Genomic DNA, 20464 nt, shown 5'->3' with positions numbered 1-20464 from the left:
AGGGGAATATTACTGGATAGGACACAATGCAATAAAGCGGCAATTACTCATACTGGTTATTATATGCCTTAGCAAACCTAACACCCTGCTATTCTGTCTGGAGAACTATAGATAGGACTTTTAAACATAACATTTTGATTATACTTCATTTGTAAACCATCTTACTGGAACACTCAAGTCATCATTATTATTATTTTTTTTAATTTCTTGCACCTTTAAAATGTTGTGGTGAGACTAATCATTCTGATACAATTTTGTCATTCAGTCAAGGTTTCACATGTTCTCCCTTCATTTGGTACCCAGGCGATATGTTCCTTTATTCCATTTTCATTATGCTGGTTGATTAATAAAGGTGCACTCTTCCTGAAAGACGGATAAGCTCATCAGTCCTCGAGAATGCTGTTTCTCTGAGTTAAGATGAGCCATGTGGGCACATACTGAAGGCACCTTCTGGTTTTCCTCCATTGTTGGTGTCCCTGCATTGACCACTGGGAAGAAGCCCTAAGGCAGAAGCAGAGTGTACTCTGGAGAGATTATATGTCTCTCCTTCCTTGTGAATCTTCTAGGATGAGCTGCAAACTTTTGCTGAGGAAAGGGAACTTTGGTCTTTGTTGTTCAGCTTAATACTCTTGTGAACCTCATCAGGGCTAACAGTTTAGAAAATATTTTTTTGTCTATTTTTGTTTGTAATATATTCTTTTTGCCCTTTACTTGTGAAGCTCCATGGAGGGGACAGCCATCCAGATGATACATAATTTAGGTAGCTATTAAGGGTTGTTGCTGCCACTCTATCCTATATCCTCCATACACTAGCTGCAGAGAGGAGGAACTCTTGTCCTGTTCAGCCAAGTCTGCCCCCGATCGATCAATCAGTGTCTGTGGTCAGACGTACATAATCCCTCCCACCCCAGTCAGTATAGCTTGCTTCAGGAGTGTCAGTGATGCCAGCACTATAGTTGTAGCTTTAACCCAGTCTTCTGGTGATTGACATGAGCGCCTGCATCACCACAGGGAACCTCCAATGCTCTCCCATGGATGCTGTGTACTCTGTCTCTCTCTCACACACACACACACACACACACACACACACACACACACACACACACACACGTTCCCATATAGGTACCATCAATTTCTTAGAAGGATGCAAGCTGAGTGCTTCCCTCTCTAGACTGTGTTGAGGTGCAAGCCTGTAACTGCATTGTAGTAATCTGGCCATGAGGAAGCCAACATTCCCTCCTCTAGGAATGGCGAGCTGTGAGCTGCTCCTTTCCCATTCTCCCTAGCTAACTCCGACAGGTGCCAGAGACCTATATCACCAGGGTCAAACTCATGGCTTTATTCCTCTACACCACAGAGCTAGCTTTTTGGAGGGCAAATGTTTGCACATTTCTACAAGAAGGCTTAATACAGTTCATCAGATGCACTTAAAATACATACATGCTTTCTTAAAATATGGGAGGAGTGTCTCTTTTTAATTTAAGGTAGGTAGACTGGACTCAAGAGTCCATTTTCAGCAATAGTCTTGTTTCAGAAAAAGGTAATATTAATAGGGTTAAAATGCAATTTGTAAAACAAAAGGTAATCTAGTACAACGTAATGCATAGGTTATGTTGGACAGCTGACTTCCTGAAGTCAGAGAAGATGCATCCGCAATTGGAAAATAGATAAGAAACTATTTTATTTGCAATGATAGCTGCATTAGAATGTTTTAAGTAAGTGATTAAAATAGGTTAGGGTCCTACTATTAAGCAGAATAACATTCCTAAGTTTCAGTTGCCAGAGGGAAAAAGCCTTAAGAAACATTCCACTGACCAGTTTGGGACGATAAGGATGCTAGGATTTGTATCAGATGAATATAGGAAATGGGTAAAAGATTTACACTTGAGGAAATGCCTAAAACAAAAAAGATTCAGGCCAAGGACTTTGAATAATAAGGAAGAAATAAGAAATAATATGGCTTTCATTGTGCTTGATGGAGGGATGTTCAAAATGAGTAGAGATAATTAAGGATCTTAAGATACTGTAAAAAAAAAAAAAAAAAAAAACGCTTTGGAATCTGTTGCAACTGATAGGAGTCTGGTTACCAGTGGGAGTCTGTCTTCTAGAGTAGGCAATATCATACCTTTTGTAATAGAGTGTCTTGTTTCATAATGAGATATACTACAGCAAGGAGTTAAGCTGTTTAGTTTTTCCGTAATATTATTAAGGTGTGAAGAAAAGGGAATTGCTGATCAAACTGGAATCTCAGATATTTAAATTGTGTCACTGTAGATAAATTACCTTAGTCTGTCTGAGTTGTGACAGCTGCATGGCGCTGAACAGCATGGCTTCTATTTTATTAATATTTAATACTAATGTTACTAAACCAGGAGTGAATTGCTTTCAGATAAAATGCTCACCCATAAGGGAAATCATATAAACACATCTTCAACATAAAATAATGTTGGTTATTTTGGGTAATATGATATTAAAAGCATTGATGAAAACGGTGAAAATTAGAGGGCCATGGCTTCCTTTACTACACTTCACAGCACGTCTGTGCTGTTCACTGTAGAAATAGGATGCTAGTTGGGAGTAGAGACAGGAAAAGTGAAAGACTGTAGAAAGTTTCAGTGAGTAGGAAGGCACCAGCATTTACTAGTGAGGTGAAACAACTACAAGGAAGAAGGAGAAATACAAGGAATGGAGGAACAAGGGGAGAAATGAGTGAGCGACGGGTATGCTGACGTGACATGAGTGAGCGACGGGTATGCTGACGTGACATGAGTGAGCGACGGGTATGCTGACGTGACATGAGTGAGCGACGGGTATGCTGACGTGACATGAGTGAGCGGCGGGTATGCTGGCGTGACATGAGTGGCGGCGGGTATGCTGACGTGACATGAGTGAGCGACGGGTATGCTGACGTGACATGAGTGAGCGACGGGTATGCTGACGTGACATGAGTGAGCGACGGGTATGCTGACGTGACATGAGTGAGCGACGGGTATGCTGACGTGACATGAGTGAGCGACGGGTATGCTGACTTGACATGAGTGAGTGACGCGTATGTTGACGTGAGAGGAGTGAGCGACGCGTATGCTGACGTGAGAGGAGTGAGCGACGCGTATGCTGACGTGAGAGGAGTGAGCGAAGAAGAGAGTGGGAAGCGAACACCAGTAAAGTAATAATGGTGAAAGAATTTCAGAAGGTGTTTGATCCAGTAATGGGGAGGACCAGGCATAGCAGCCTGGTGAAATTTCTGACAAGATCCTCTTGAAAGCTGACACTAGCTGAAACTTTGACAAACTAACAGCTTCCTTAAGGAAATGGCGGCCTTAGGTGATTGGGAGGATACTACAAAAGCAGACCATTAAGCAGCTGAATGGATCGCAGACCTACAAGTATGACTTCAGTAGTGGGCAGAAAGGCAAGGTGGTCAGCTGATAAGGCTTATAAAATTCCTGGAGCAGTATGGGCTTCTTAACAAAAGCTAATATACTGTCAGACCAACTTGAGCCATGCCTGCGACAGGCATGTGATCTATCTAGATATCAGCAATGACTCTGGTCTGGTCCTGAACTTTAGGCTGCTTGCAAAGATGAGATGGACAGGAGTGGGCAGACGACTATTTGGATAAGCAAAGATGGATAAGACTGGGCAGACGGCTATTTGGATAGACAGAGAAGTGGGTGAACAATATGGAATATAGTGCAATAGTCATGGGAGAGCTCTCTGGATAACAATATGACAAATGATGGCCAGAAATGCTGAACCTTGGCTTTGCCCTGTTTAATACGTTTTAACTCTGACTTCAATCTGGCCATGGAAAACTGGATCAGCCACCATTAGTAACACACAGCTCACATCAGGGTAGCAAATGTTCAGTTTTTGATATAATCAAGCAGAACATTCTGTGGATAGAGTCAACTTTATATGCTGCTTGTACCTTTTTCGTAATAGTCAAACAGGATTTTGCTGTTAGGTTTAACAATGTACTTAACTTTATAAGCATTTCAGCAATACTGCTAAAAAGTATTCACAACGACACCATTAATGAAAAGATGTGTGCATGATGTGTATATATTCCAGAAGGAAATTGTAAACAGTTACTGTTCTTCATGGTCAGGAAACCAGTTGTACTCTCATCACTGATTGCTGGATGGTGTTAAACAATAGTGGGGAACCAACAAAAAGAGTTGAAATGTATCCCATTCTTGACCCCTCACTTATAACTAGTATATAATGCTAGGTATCTTGGTTCTGATAAAGTGTTTCTTTTAAGCTGGGTGAGTTCAGAACTCCATGAGGAAGAATACTGCATTGAGAAAGCATCATTATACACTATATCATCCCTATGGCAGGGATCATGCCACTTCCTCTTCATATGCATTTAGGAATTTGAAAGTAACCCCTGCCACGTCATATGGAGTCTCATTACTGAAACACTCTGCAGCTGTTCTCATCTGGTACAGACAAGCATTATTATGAGTGCACAGAACATTTTATTGCGACACGTATTTAACATTTCCATGAATGCAGTCTTTAAACAGAGAGAAATGTAATTAATTGACAGGTCCTCACTCCAAAGCATAACAGCTGTAGACTGTCCTGACACGACTCTTTCTCCATCTCTTTAACTGTCTTGTTTTTGTTAATTTTCCCGTTTACTGTAAGCTCCATTTTAAGATCTGGCACTGGAACTACCAATTGAGGTGTGATAATTACTCAAGTGTGTAGGCATGAAAGTTTTAATGCGGAACAGTACTCAGCCGAATGCAGCCAAATTTGTAATGTTCACAACTGTTTGTATTCTAGTGGTTCCAGAAGAATCTTTTTGAAATAAGCATTTTTAGTGGCAATTTCAGAAAGTAAAAAAAAAGCCTTGCCATATTCAGAAGGCTCTTGTACTACACTCTCATGTTCTGTCTCCAATTAATTTTATTTAGCAGTTCTGTCTCTCTCTCTCTCCCATTACGTATTTAAGGTCTTTCGTGCACAGTAACAGCACAAGCCCGTGACTATTCCAGAACTTTTCTGTTCAGAAGGAACCTTCTGCAATTTATTACCAGACTTTTTTCTTTTTACTGATTTTAAGACTGCCAGCCTATATCCTTCGATCTGACCACCAACAAAACAGTGTAGTTAAATTAATTTGAAATCCAAGATAACTAACTCTGTTGGTGTAATTTAAGTATTATGATCCATTAACTTCATCACTGCCTTTCAGTATCTTAGTAAAACTTATAAATTGGAGAACAAATAACTGACTTTGTCTATCAATTCCTTTGGTTAAAAGGAAACACTTAAGTATTAACAATTTATTGATAAATATAAAATATTATTCAGTTTGTTACAGACTGAAAGCAAATTCACAACAGAGTCTATGCAAAATATAATTTCTGTGCTTCACAGCTTATGAATTGTGTGTTTCTGTCCAGTACCCTATTAACAATAAATATAACATGTTTGATGTACCTTATGCAATCATTGCTAGGTTGTTAGTATTTTTAATACATAGTTTGACTTGTGCTACGGTCATGGCTGATACTGGTCTTTGACTAATCCATAAATGTGGTTAACAAATAATAAAAACATGCACAACTTAGTCCTAATCGTGTACCAAAAGTTCATTAATATTGTTCATAGGTTCATAGGTAAGTACTAGGCTATCTGCCCAGGGGCATTTATAAGCCTAGCCACAGAGTGATGGCTTTCGCCTCCACATTAGATTAGTAACCTGGGCTTCTGTCTAACAGGGCTCCTGAAGTGATCCCGGGTAGAACTTACGATTACCCATCCACTCATCAAGATTTCTCTTGAAGAGGGTCAGAGAGGAGCTCTGTCGAATATGGATTGGGATTCTATTCCAGAGTGAGGGGAGTCGCTGGGACAGGAATCTATCCCTCCAGTATGTCCTGTTTATTGTTGTGCATAGGTTCAAGTCGCTAGAACGAGTGGTTCTGAGGGATCTTGTTTTTTTTGAGGTGAAGCATGTCCATTAGTTCAGGGTTTGACATGGCCCTATAGGTCAGGCATAGGTCACCTCTGAGCAGACGGTAAGCGACTGAGAAGAGTTGGAGCTTTTTTAGTTGTGCTTCATACGGTAATTGTTTAAGGCCCTTAATCCTCTTAGTGAGGTACTTATGTGGTCTTTCTAGTTGTTGCAGGTGTCTAGAGAGGTACATCCCAAATGGGGCATTGTACTCTAATATGGGCCTAATGAGTGAGGAGTAAAGGGACACAATCACCTCCTTGGATCTGGATGAGAAACCCTTTGTGATCAGGTGTGCCATATAGAAGGATTTCCTGACCATTTTGGCTATGTGGTTCTCAAAGGAGAACATGCAATCTACTTGGGTACCCAGGTCCCTAATTACTTCTTCTGTACTTAGTGGATTCCCATCTATATGGTAGTTTGTAGGTACTTTGTTTTGCCCAAATGGGATTACTATGCATTTTTTGGCATTTAGCTTGAGGCCGTGACTTTGACACCAGGTGTTTGTCTCTGAGAGACCCTTTTGCAGGATGTCTGTGTCAGCCGGAGAGTCAATTATTGCATCCCAATTTACAGTCCCTCTGCGAACTTGGTTAGCCACAGTCCCTCCGCATTAGCCTGTACGTCGGAGAAATATATACCGAACAGGAGGGGTCCCAGTACTGACCCCTGTGGGACTCTGCTTGTGACTGGTTTAGAGTCAGACATGGCACCTGCCACTCTTACCGTGTGGGTTCTGTCTGAGAGCCAATTGGCAACCCATCTCGTGACATGGGGGTTGATATTTAAGCTGGTGAGTTTGTCTACGATTCCTGAATGTGGGATGGTGTTGAACACCTTAGCGAGGTCCAGATATGCTGTGTGGACCACCTTCCCTTTATCTATGGCCTTGGTGACTGTTTCGAAGAAGTCGACCAAGTTCAGGAGGCAAGATCTGCCTTTAACAAAGCCGAACCGGGTGGGGTCCAGTGTTTGGAGGTTCCCAATGTCCCTGTTAATGAGCTCCATGACAATGCATCCTATGGCTTTGTAGACCAAGCTAGTCAAGCTTATAGGGTGATAGTTCCCAGGGTCAGTTGTGGCACCACCTTTGTGGAGTGGTACAACTGTTGCTGTGCTCCATTCTTTGGGTACATAGCCTGTAGAGAGGCGGAGTTTGAATAGTGTTTTGAGATGGGGGGTTAGTTCATTTTGAAGCTCATGTAAGACACAACCTGGGATACCATCTGGTCCCATTGATGCTGTGTTTTTGGCCTTTGCAAGGGCTGTCTTTACTTGTGTGTCTGAGATATCTGGAGCGCCACATTCTACTGGGATGGGTGCTAGCCCCTTTGGTGGATGGGGGGGTGAAGTTTGCACTGAACTTGTCAGCCAGGATGTTGGCAATGTCGGTTGGTTCAGTGTATTTATGGCCATTATGCACTAGCTCGGAGCATATCTGTGAGTTTGCCCCTAGACTCTTGACATAGTTAAAGATGGCCTTGTGGTTATCCTTAGAGTCACTGGCTATTTTTCTTTTGAAGTTGGCCTTGGATGATTTAATGAGGGAGCGCAGTTTTTTACTGATGTTAATCAGAGATACCTTCTTATTTTGGGATTTTGTTCTATCTTGCAGGAGTTTCCTCCTTCTGTTGTAAAGTTTATTTATGGCCGGGGTCCACCAGACTGGCTTCCTCTTTTTTGAGGAGTTGGTCTTGGTTTTACTTGGGATGGCTCGGTCCATGCATTTTTGAAGGTGTTCATAGAATGCGCTTGTAAAGGATTCTGCCAATGGGTCATCATTTTCCATTTGATTGAGAGCTTTGAAACTTCCCACCTCGGTCTTGAGGAGTGTGAAGTTGGCTTTAGAGAAGTTTTTTACCTTGATTTCCTTGACTGTGGGGGGGTCGGGATGTGGATAGCCAGTGTGATTAGTTTGTGATCTGATCTTACCAATGATGAGTTTACCTCAGGTGTGGAACATAGGTCCAGTATGCTGTCACCTCTTGTGGGAGTGGTGACCAGCTGTTCCAGGGCGTTTGAGTTTATAAACTCAAGGAAGCGTTGGGCTAGTGCATTTGAGCTTGAGTAGTTTTCCCAGTCAATGTTTGGATAGTTGAAATCACCCAGTAGCATGATGTTGGGTAGAATCTTCATACTTTCTAATGTTCTCAGGAATGCTGCGTGAGGGTCCTGAGACAAGGTGAGAGATCTGTAGCAAACTATAAATTGAACAGTCAATTTATCCGCTGTCAATTGCACTTTAATGGTCTCAGATTCCGTGTGCTGTGCTACTGGCCTGGAGGTGTGGGTGTTCTTGATGAATATGGACACACCCCCTCCTTTTGTGTTTCAGTCCTGGTTATGGGACCTAAAGGTTCATAGGTTCATAGGTTCATACTAGGCTATCTGCCCTGGGGCAATTATAAGCCTAGCCCAATTTTGTTTGGCTTACGCCACCCCTTGATTTGAGCATACTGTGCCCTTTTTAAGGTTTAGTTTGCTGTGCCTCTGTCTAATAGTGACATGGAAGTAATCCCGGGGACAAACCTACGATCCGCCATCCTGGTAGGAGTTATAGCCTGGTAGTGCTGGGGTGCTCTCTGGAGCCTTGAACCAGGTTTCTGTCACTGCACATAAGTCGATTTCTTCCATACTAAGGAGAGCCTCGAGTGCGTGCATTTAGAGGTTTAGACTTTTGGCGTTGAGCAGCATTAACCTCAGTTTTTGTTTATTATTGTTGTTTATGGAGGTGGGTTTGTCTTTTGAGCCTTGCCTAAAAAAGGCAGTATTGGGGCGGCAAGAGTCTTGGCCAGTATTCGAAAGCCCAGTGGCTACAGGTGCAAGCCATCTCTCGCGAAGCAATGTGGCTTGTCAAGCATGTCGTCCCAGGCTGACAAGTACTGGATCCCCTTTGAATGATACCAATAGTTTAACCAATTGTTGAAACTGATCATTGTTTCTTCATATGCTGGCATCATTTTGGGTGAGGGCAGGATGCTGCTCAGAGTCAGAGTCATACCAGCCTGGGCTACATGGTCAGAGAGCTCCTCAATGTCTCTTTTCATGTAGTCCAGGGAGGTACGTCTCAGGTCATTTACGCCAACATGTACAATGACAGAGTCATATCTGTACTTGTTGTGGAGTGGCCTGAGTGCATGTGTTATGTGGCAGATTCTGGCACCAGACAGGCAGCTTATGGTAACCTTCTCCTTGTTCAGTCTAGTGAGTGGGATGTCTGTGTGCCTGATGATAGAATCACTGATTACTAGTGTGTTAGGTGGGTTATTTAGCCTTAGGGGCTGTTTTTGCTTGGCACACTGATGTTGTGACGTATGTGTTACCTGGTTTCTGTTGTGGGGTGGGGGTTGCTTGGGTGTATGCTTAGGAGGTCTCTGTTGTTTAGGCAGGTTCTTATTTAGAGCCTCTGAGTATGTTTTTGCATGTTTCTGAGAGTTGTTTGTTGGTGCAGCTATGGCTGGTCTATGTGAGTCTGGTAATGTGGTGCTAGTGTTGCCCTTCTCCTTGTGGTTGGATGATCCAGTCGTGGATAGAGAGAGCTTAGCCTCCAGCTTGGCTGTGTAGCTGCATCTCTCACATATGTTTGTGTTGGTTGGGAGGAGGAGGTGGTTGTCTGTGTACATGAGGCAATTGTAACATTGCCTCAGGATGCCCAGATTCACCAGCTGGACTGGATAGCACACCTGAAGCTGTCCCTTGAACATGCCTGAATAGATGGTTTGGACTGTATTGCTGATTGGATGAGTAAAGAGCCTTATACTTCCTGAGTATAGGGCTGAAGTGCCAGCTGTAAGCTAGTGCTAGTTTTAGTAAGTGCTGGTCTTAAATTGCCTTATTTCTAGTGCTGGGTTGAAGTGTATCAAGTTTAAAGGGAAAAACTGAAGTGCAGACTTTGTGGAGCCTGGAACAGTTTAACCACAGCTAAACAGCGCTGCGTGGTGCGCAAAACCGCTCTAAGCGGTTTTTATACCAGGGAGATCAAAAGGATAGAAATTAGCTATAAGGACTATAAACCTTGAGTTTTGAGTAAAAGAAGACAAGCACAGTCCTGTTAAATAGATACAAATAACTTAGTCCTAGTTACACAGCAAAACAATCATTAAATATTTGGAAACAGTACAATCTAGATTTTCTGAGTAAAAGGAGACAAAAATAGATGTCTTGTAGGAATTGCTACATTAAAAGTGAATATTAAAATAGGATTGCATTTTATAGCAGTGTATATTTCTACTCTTTAAACATAACATGCTATATATAAGATATATGATTTTTAAGGCATAATATATTCTCTAACCACATCCATATGTTTAACTGTAAGATGAAACAATGTTATAGCGGGCATAACCAAAACTGAACTGCTGATACCATCTGTACATGTAGATTGGAGTGGAGTGAACTGCTAGGGTTATTTTAGCTTTCCAGTGAATGGACGATGTGGTGTGGTAATAAATTTAGTTGAAGTGTTAAGTTATGCGACATGAATGTGTATACAGCCGCACGTATACAAGTATAAACAGGCCTATGCACATCTACATATGCACTTTATTACTGCAATAATTAGGGTTCATTTTGTAATGGAAAAAGCATAGAAACAAAATGAGGTTGTGGATTGGAAACTAACTTCGCACTTTCCCATCCACAACCTCACCCCAAAGATATCCCAAATGGGCAGACATACAGGAAATTCAATCATATACAGCAGTTTAATACTGCTATTCTTATACCATAGTCTTCTCTGTCACTTCTCAAAATAAAGACAAAGGCACATGGAATCTGTAAAAGTTTAAGAAGAAATCTGGTATTAGGGCATGACTGGTGATGGATGTGGGTTGGGACTTTGCTGTACATCGGTGTCTATTTGGAGACATCCTTAGGAAAAAAATAACAGTTGCTCCCTCAGAGTAGATCCTGTATCAGCTGAAGCAAAAATAAATAAATAAAAATGGCAGATCGCACATACGATTGCTCCAGTATGTAGTGAGAGACAGGTGCTCTGTGCAGAAAATGAACAGAGCAACAACTTGCTTGGAATGGGCATGATTCAAGTTGTAGAGCAGAATAATATAGCAATAACCCACGCCTGGGTGTGGGTAATGCTAAATTTACCCACGGTTGGCGTGGTTTGGTCCCTCGGGCGAGGGACCAAACAAAGCCAACCGCGGTAATTTAGCATTACCCACACCCAGGCGTGTTATTGCTATTATACCATGACATTACTTAAGAAAAGAAACTATTACTTTTCTTAAATAATGGCATAGTATAATGCCTGTTTGCTGCCCTTCCGCAGATGTCTGGCATCCGGCAGTTCTGATGTACCGCGTGCCTGCGCAGTACATCAGAGTTGTGGGCAAAAGCAACGGAGAAAGCAAGATCTCCGTTGCTTTTTAGTCTCGCTATAATTGAGTTTAACATAGCGAGACAGTTTTAAAATAAGCAACGGACATCTCCGTTGCTTATTTTAAAGCTGTCTCGCTATGTTAAACCCATTTAACATAGCGACACAGTGTTTTAAAAAAACGAGTTATACTAATGGAAAAAAGTCCGGGCGACTGGACCTTTTTCCATTAGTATAACTCGATTTACAACGGGCACGCTGGCCAATCAGCGTGCATGTTTTGGGGGGGGTCATGGTATAATAAACTTCCTCCCACCCAGTAACAGATAATAAAACCTAAAGAACAAGCCTGGTCATATAAGTATCAGTATCCACCCTCAGAAATCCATTAACAGATAATGGCTGATTACTGCATGTACCTTACACTTGGCATGATTCTATACTCCACTGCTTAAAATATACTCAAATGTCCTTTTATCCCATGTATATTAAATATTCTACACGATTCACTTATGCTGTTCTGTTTAGGTGTCTTCTGCATATAGGCTGCTTGCACAACATGACTTAACCTAATTCCAAAAATAAAAATATTTTTAATTTCATTATTCAGTGTTAAAGGGACACAGAACTACACTTTTGATGTGAGCATTAGCAAAAACAGCAGACATGCCATTGCACCTGTAACTCAAGATAGATCATCAGGGACAAATGCGTTCACTGCTAGATGCATATGACTTTGTGAGTGAATCAAAACTCACTTTCTGCAAGTTTCAACTTAGTTGCATACCGCCCCTTCCCTACACTTAATGAGACCATTATCACAGTCCTGTCTAAGCAGCCTAAAGACATTCTTCATCTTGCCAACAAAAGGACCAGAAGTTTAAATATCAAATTCCTAACACTAATACCTAAAATGCAATCTACCCTTGGGTCTTGTACAGATCCATCTCTGAAGGCATTTAAAAGAGCTGTAACTAGAGTATTTGGGTCTATATTACCTTATCGAAAAGGCTTTACAAACGTCTTTTCATCAGCCCCTAAACATCAAACTGCATTTTTGCGAACAGCTACTTCAGCGATTTTTTTTCCTATGGAAAAAACTACTTGGCCATCATTGTGAATTTGCCCTTTTCCCCACTGTAGTGCGATCTTGGAGTTGGTATATTTAGTAAGGGGAGTGTGGAGGGGGGGTGAAGCCCCCACTTTAAAATGTTTGAAGTGATGTGTCATTTCTGTTTGGCCAAGCAATTTTTCCTAGGAAAAAAGTCGCTGAAGTAGCTGTTCGCATAAATGGCATTTCGAAGAAAAGGAGTTTGATGTATAGCCTTTTCAATAAGGTAATATTGACCTGAGTATTTTGGGAGGATAGTCCCATGACAGGTACATACTCAACACATAACTTAGTTATTTCAGACTTTTGTCAACAATGAAGAGACATCTTACTTTAATGAGCACCTCTTGTTGCTGTTAAGTTTTAACTGTGATTTAGAGATGTCATTTGCCTAACTCTAGTGGTAAGAGAACGGAATATCTGTGAACTCAAACAGATTTTGACTCAAATTCTAGCTCTGTGTCACTCCTAATCCTTACTAAAACAGGTGACATCTGGAGAAAATGTGATGAATTACACTTAATAAATAGTGACAAAGTGACAATAATTAGAGTTGTAGACTGTTTTACTTTAGAAAATGTATATTAATTCACATACTCTTATTCTGTCATTATTTCAAGTTAACAATACTAATATTTTGATTATTTCCAAATTTGCCCCTGATTTTATTAAGATTTGCCCCTGACTGAGAGCTATGCCTCATAACTAGTTAAGGTTAAACCAATAACAATGATTGGTTCTTCAAGAAGGATGTCTGTTGTACCAGCTTATGATACTGTGCAATCCTAATTGAAACAGTACCATGCTCACCAAAATATCAAAACTCTGATTCTGAAATTGTTGGGTGTAGTTAGATTTAAAATTTGCATCAGCGAAAGGTACTACCTGCCTCAAACGGTAGTACAGCAGAAGTAGAGGATCTGAATCTGGGAGTGCAGCATGTCATTTTCAGTTCTAGCTTTTTGTAACACTGATTTTGCTACAAAACCCTGCTGGCTATAACAGCCCCCTCCCCCTTACTATCCTACAAAAGTCGATACGAACATATGGTTACTGATTCATATGCCTGTGCTTTGAAATGGAATATTTACTATTAAAAGTAAAAGTTATTATACTATTTATTATTAGTATTAGTCCTGTTTAACACACAACATTCACTGAACCAGATTCCCACTTAGAAAATGATTATCTCACAGAGAGAACCAGGGCACCAATAAATGGCAGAACTTGAAAGTCATGTAAAAAAGAGAGACTGATGGAGTATATCTTAATTTCCTGTAAAGCAGCCAATCCAATTGTATAACCCATCAGCAGCTGCATCACAAGCCAGGGCCAAGACATCCAAATGAACAAATAGTGAACAGTTAATAACTTTAAGACCACCATGAAATGGTTATCCAGATCACATTTTACTAGAAACAATATAGGAAGCACTCATATGTTAACACTAGACAAAAATGACTGGTCAGCCATTGGCCAAAAAGTGATTTATTTTCTTAAATAAATGCATCATCTTGTAAAATAATCTGTTTCTAAAGTTTAAAAGACTATTTAGAAATCCTGGACAGAAAGATGCACATTGTCACTATGAAGCTATGAAATGAATTAACTACTTCATTTCTCTCATATACAAATATGGCCCTCTCCAAAGATGGCAGCTGCCAGTTAATATCAACATGTGTTTTTCTGATATGTTTAAGTGAAAGAAACCATACAAGGAGTAGTAGTATATATATATATATATAATATATACCTGTGACATGCATGCCACTCCCAGGCATGTCTGCCGTTCTTCGGTCGGAAATCAGCTTGACCATTATTGTGGATTTGGGAGGTAAATCGTAACAGTCGCCGATACCCATTACCCTGAGGCATGTTACTCACTGAGCTCGCCAGACAGTTTTCTTCCATTGCACATTGTAGCAAGAGCAATGGTCGATCCTCCAAGTAGGATGTTTGCTCTACCAGCTCATGGTTTAGGACAAGGTCTGGAGCAGCTGAAAGCAGAAAACAATGGCTTTGGCATCTTAAAGTTACTCACACTGATGGAATTGTATTTTATAATAAGTGACCAAAGTATTGCTTTATCAAGACGCAGGCTTACAGTTTGCTAACTTGCTTGTTCTAATTATAACAGTCCTTTAGGACTGACATATGCACAGCCGGACAGTGAGGTCAGGGGAAAAATAAGAGTATTAAAACTAAACAAGGACTACAAGCTGATAAATCTCACATCCTTGTAACTTCTACTGTACTGCTGGTTATGGGGTTGGGGGCTTTATTGGATGCCACTTTACAGACTGCCACAGTCTGCAGAGTATAGTCTACAGTGAATAATGTATTTTTTCTTAAAAATATATCAGATTGGAAGCAGCTTTAGATTTAGGTGTGGCACTAAAACTACTGAACTCATTTGCATGAAAAATCACCTATGACAGGAGCACCACAGAACAGTACAAACTGCACAGCTTACCATCCATGCAGGACACTCCTGCAGCAAAGCGTCCTCCTCCTCGGGGACAGCTAAGGAAATTGCCATCATGACGGCAGTGGAATAATGACATTTCAGTTCCCGAACATTTCACTCCACTCATGATGACATCATCAGCAGTGACATCTCCTGGCCAGTACCACGTTTCCTACAAAGCAGACAATGAGATCATTTAGAGTTAACGGCCATTATAGATACAGGCTTCTTTTCATGACATATGTGGGCACTGTGTCCATACTCCAGATATAGTTATCCAGCTTTCAGCCTTGAGTTCCACAGTTAGACTAATCTGCTAATAGCACTTTTATCTTATAGTAATGGGTTAATTTGGACAGGTGTTTAAAGATAACTTTCATAGAAATAAACTGAGAAGGCACGCATACTGCACAAACTTGTTTTCACTCTAACAGTATAATAATAATAAACCACCACCTATGGCATCCAGGGGTCTGCAATCTTCACTACCAAAGAGCCATTTTGGTCTTTCTCCTACCAAATAAAATTAATCTGGAGCCACAAACATATTTTACCTGTAAAATTAAGATAACACAGTGTATTAAGTTTTATATATAGTTATTATAGCATATATAAAATAATTAAGTTTACAAGAGCAATATTTAACATCCATCCCTATTTTTGTTCCTTTGTTGAGATTTTTATTGGGATCACTTGATTGCTGTTGTGTGTGTGTGTGTGTGTGTGTGTGTGTGTGTGTGTGTGTGTGAGAGAGAGAGATACCTTTCATCCTCAGAGCAAGAAATCTGGACAAATCCATAAATAATGGGGGAGACAAAGGCCAAAAAATAAGGACACTTTAAATTGCTCTTACAAAATTAGAAAGTTGATAGAACAGGTTTTGCATTAGTATGAATTTTCTGAAGGGTATGAAGTCTGAAGCTCAAATGTCTGTCTATATTTTCTGATTTCAGCCCTAAATAATTTAACAATGATTTGCCAGAAAACCACAATTTTATGAGAAACAGACCAAAAATATGAGGCAAAATATCAGGACATTCTGCGAATTCTGTAAAGTTGACAAGTAACTGTGTGCGTGTTTGTGTGTGTGGAAAATGCATGTTAACAGAAAAGTACAGTTTTGTACCTACCATAAATGTAGATGTTCGAGTGTTCACCCTGCTGCAGTCATTACACTTGGGTTATCCTGTCGTCAGGCGGTCCCACAGTCGGCCGGATTTCCAAAGTCTTGGTCCGACGTCGGTTGCTGTCACCTCATCCCTGACGTCAGAGCACCAGGGGTACATATATTGCAACCAACGCCATTTTCTTCAGTTTTTCTTGCCCCAGATGTCAGGTGCCCCCAAAAGGGTGATCAGAATTAGTACCAAATGGTGTGAACACTGCACAATCACAAAATCCCTTCAGCTATAAGCAAATACATCAGTAAGACATAGCAGAGATTTAGCCAGTAGATCAGAGGGGATGGAGGGAGGGTAACCTGGACTGCAGCAGGGTGAACACTCGAACATCTACATTTATGGTAGGTACAAAACTGTACTATGTTCATCGTATTACCCTGCTGCAGTCATCACACTTGAGTTGAATCCCAAAGCTAAGGTAGGGGGGAGGTATCATAGAGGGTTAGTGGAGGCAATGAGGCCCTGCAGAACTGCAGTGGCGAAGCCCGCCCTGGACTTAGAGTAAATAGGTAAGTGATAGTGTTTGGTGAAGGTGTGTATAGAACTCCAAGTTGCAGCTTCTAAAATTTCCTTGGTAGGAACCCCCCTGAGAAAGGCTGTAGAGGTAGCTGTTGCCCTGGTAGAGTGGGATCTAATGGTAGGAGGAACTGGTTTCCCATGATGGGTATAACAGAACCGTATGCAATGGCCTATCCATTTAGAAATGGTTTGTTTGGATATAGCCCTCCCTTGAGAAGCTGTAGCATAGGATACAAAGAGCTGGTCAGTTTTTCTGAAAGCCTTAGTTTTATCCAAGTAGTAACGAGGCTGCCTGTGAATGTCCAAGGAATGCAGGAGTCTCTCACCTTTGTTCTGTGGATTGGGGAAGAAAGTGGGTAGGTGGATGGTTTGATTTAAAGCTACACTGGAAACCACTTTAGGCATGAAGGAAGGATTAGTTCATAGAGAAACTCTGTCTTGATGAAAAATGAGGAAAGGTTCCACTGCCATTAGTGCCTGTAATTCTGAGACTCTCCTAGCAGAAGTTATTGCCAGGAGCAGGGCAGTCTTCCAAGATAGGAACTGAAGGTCTGCAGAGAAAGCTGGTTCAAAGGGAGGTAACGTTAGCTTTTCCAGAACAAAGTTGAGGTCCCATGTTGGTGTAGGAGCTCTTCTAGGTGGACTAATGTTTTTTGCCCCTCTGAGGAACTGCCTTAGAAGAGGATTTGAAAATAAAGGTGGATTTGTGTCGTAGTGAGCTGAAATAGCTGAAGCATGGATTTTAATTGAGGGGAAGGAAAGTCCTTTGTGCAACATCTCAGTTAAATACTGCAGAATGTGAGGCATATGAGGCCGAGTTGTGTCTTGGCCTTTAGCTTGGTTCCAGGCAGAAAACCTTTTCCATTTGCCCGAGTAAGCCTTCCTGGTGCTTGGCCTCCTGGCTTCCATAATAACACCCAGAACTGCTTGTGAAAGAGGGGCTGGTTGGATGTTTAATAGATTTGCCATGCAGCCAGGTTTAAGGTTTTGAGCTGGCTGTGTAGAATCTGTTTGTTTTGTTGCGTGAGCAAATGGGGTATTTGAGGCAATATCCATGGTGGGCTGTGAGCCATATTCTTCAATAGCGGGTACCAGTGCTGGCGTGGCCAGTCTGGGGCTATGAGAATCAGTCGTGGTTTCTCCTTTTTGACCTTCAAAAGAACCTTTGTGAGAAGAGGTAATGGAGGAAAGGCATATGCTGTCAGGTTTTTCCAACTGAAGGAGAGAGCATCCACTTTCCAAGCTTGATGGTGGAATGTCCTTGCACAAAATTTTGTCAGTTGGTAGTTTTGAGGACTGGCAAACAGGTCTATATTTGGAAGGCCCCATTTTTGAGTTATCATTGTAAATATTTGTGGGTCTAGTTTCCACTCGTGGGGATCTTTGATGTTTCTGCTTAGGTCGTCTGCCAATGTATTTTTCTGTCCTGGCAGGAATTGAGCTTGTAACTGGACTTGGTAGGCCAGAGCTGTGTTCCATAAGATCATTGCTTGCCTGCAAAGATGGTAGGAATGTGTGCCCCCTTGTTTGTTTATGTACCACATTACGCATAGGAAAGAGAAAAGGTAGATGAGAATAATGGAGATGAAGCATTAGAATGAGTTGACAAGATGGAGAGCAGAAAAAGGGGAGAAATAGGGGGAAGTCAGGTGGGGTGAGAGCAGGAGCATTCCCACTGAGAAGAGCGGTGGGAATGGAGCAAGGTCTTAAAGGAGGAGTGGTTGTTGGTGGTACGAATGTGTGGAGGAAGGGAATTCCAAAGTCGTGCTAGGGAGAAGGATAATCGAAATGTTCCTGGAGTGTGTGCGGGTTTGTACACTACGAGTGGTTTCTGATTGTTGGACCTAAGTGGTCTAACAAGCTGATGTATTTTGATTCATGACTTCATTCAGATCAACTGAATTATCAGCTCATCCACCAGGAAATAGCCACTGTATTCTTACAATTTACTTTTGATTAGCAGTCCAGGAGCAGAATGGGTCAGACATAAGATGGGGGGATCTGAAAAATGGAATTAACGTATTTTTAAAAGATGCTCCCCTTTCTGAACTTTGCAACTTGTTCTATCACAATAAACTTGAAATATGATAGAGCCATGACACCAGTGATCTAGTACAGGGCTACTAGAATTTATATGCATACTAAAACAGTTCTGTTTTCAGAAAACTGCATTGAAAGCATCCAGCTTATAAACTAAATTCAGAAATCAAACCATTCATCGAAGTGTACATTTCTAATTTTTGTCGTATTCAAATACCTCAGACTCCAAACACACCACTCTTTCAATTTTGTAGACTGTAGTCAGAACCAGACCAGCACAATTTTCACTGTGTATGAAAATGTTTTAAATTCTTCTAAATTTGCTTATTTTAGTGCCTTATTTTCTAAATCTGAATATATGTCTGTATATCTGTAGGACATATCAGGGTTTTCATCAGAGCTAAAAAAGTGATCAAGTATGTTGTAGTGTATTTGCAAGACGCATGGTGGGGAGTCAGCACATTACATCTCCAGTTGTTAGCAACACTTCATTTTAGTACTTAAGCTTAAAATACTCAGACCCATCAGAGTAGACATCTGCTTAGCTATATTTTTTATAAAATTATTTCCATATAACTTTGTGGTGAACACAGGCAGCCATTCTCTCTATGACTTTGTACCACAACTAAGAACAATTTTTAAACCTTCTTGCTCTGCCAGGAATACAATGCAGCTGTTAAAAGGCACTGATTGACAATGATAAAGAGCCTTTGTTGGACAAAGTAATGTTGTTTCACTACACTTACTGTAGGCACAAAATACATTTAGTAGGATTATGCAGGTTTTATATTCATTCAGTCAGAGAAGCCTCAGCAACCTTTTGTTCTGCAGGTTGCAAGAGATGTCACAGTGTCATGCCACAAACCTTAGGGGTCTCAGCTGTGACCCTTTGCTAAACCTAAATGACAGCCATAGTTGTGGGATGTCACACTAGAGTGGGAGCTGCATTCTGCCTACAATAACATCAGGATGGTGATCTCATTTATATTAGTTGTGACAAAGGTCTATGACCAGTGTCTCACAGGAATTGTAATACACAAGTGGTAGCATTTCTTGCACTTTACAGTGGTGTCAGCTTTTAACACCGAGTGATTTATTAGGATATTTTTCCATCAAATCTGGGACAATTCCTTTCCTTATTCTCTGCTACCTACGGAATTTAAGAGCAACAAGCCAGAGTGCAAATGCTGTCATCTAATGATTTCTAAAAAGGCCAAAAGTACAGTTTTGTACCTACCATAAATGTAGATGTCCGAGTGGTATGCATCTGCAGTCCTAACATATGGGTTGTCCTGCCTCGGGCAGCCCTTCGGTCAGCCGGATTCCAAAGTCTGGGTCTGGCCTCGGCTGATGTCGCACTTCACCCGACGTCATAGCTGCTGTCAATTGGGTATAAAGGCATCAGCCGACGCCATTCTCCTCAGTGTTTCTTGCCCCAGATGCCAGGTGCCCTCTAGGAAGGCTAAATTTGGATAAATGCAAATGATTCCAAACAGTAGAGAGCAAACAAAATAACATGTATATACATATAAACAAACAAATACACCATAATAGATTCCCCCAGCCAGCTACAAGATGGTCAAATACCCTAGGAGTACCACAGAGGGGAAGGAGGGTGGGTAATCCTGACTGCAGATGCATACCTCTCGGACATCTACATTTATGGTAGGTACAAAACTGTACTATGTCCTTCAAGGATGCATCTGCAGTCCTAACATATGGGTAGAATACCATAGCCAAACTGGGGGAGGAGGCACTAAGAAGATTATGGTGAAGTTAAGATCCCTTGCAAAACAGCAGTGGCAAAACCTGCTCGGGATCTGGAGTATAA

At 41.2% G+C, this 20464-nt stretch overlaps 1 protein-coding gene across 1 annotated transcript in view; it reads right to left on the bottom strand.

Moving 5' to 3' along the window:
* Window positions 1-20464, bottom strand: part of LOXL2 (lysyl oxidase like 2) — an 836537-nt gene that overhangs the window by 217361 nt on the left and 598712 nt on the right. The window contains exons 9-10 of the mRNA XM_044083118.1: window positions 14900-15065; window positions 14180-14423 (exon numbers count right to left, since the gene is read on the bottom strand). Of these exons, the coding sequence (XP_043939053.1) occupies window positions 14180-14423; window positions 14900-15065 (410 nt within the window). The remainder of the gene's footprint in view (window positions 1-14179; window positions 14424-14899; window positions 15066-20464) is intronic.

Source organism: Protopterus annectens, chromosome 9.part0 (assembly GCF_019279795.1).
Source record: "Protopterus annectens isolate FY-2018-M chromosome 9.part0, PAN1.0, whole genome shotgun sequence".
In the NCBI taxonomy this organism is placed as follows: Eukaryota; Metazoa; Chordata; order Ceratodontiformes; family Protopteridae; genus Protopterus; species Protopterus annectens.
This window is presented reverse-complemented; position numbering and strand designations above follow the sequence as displayed.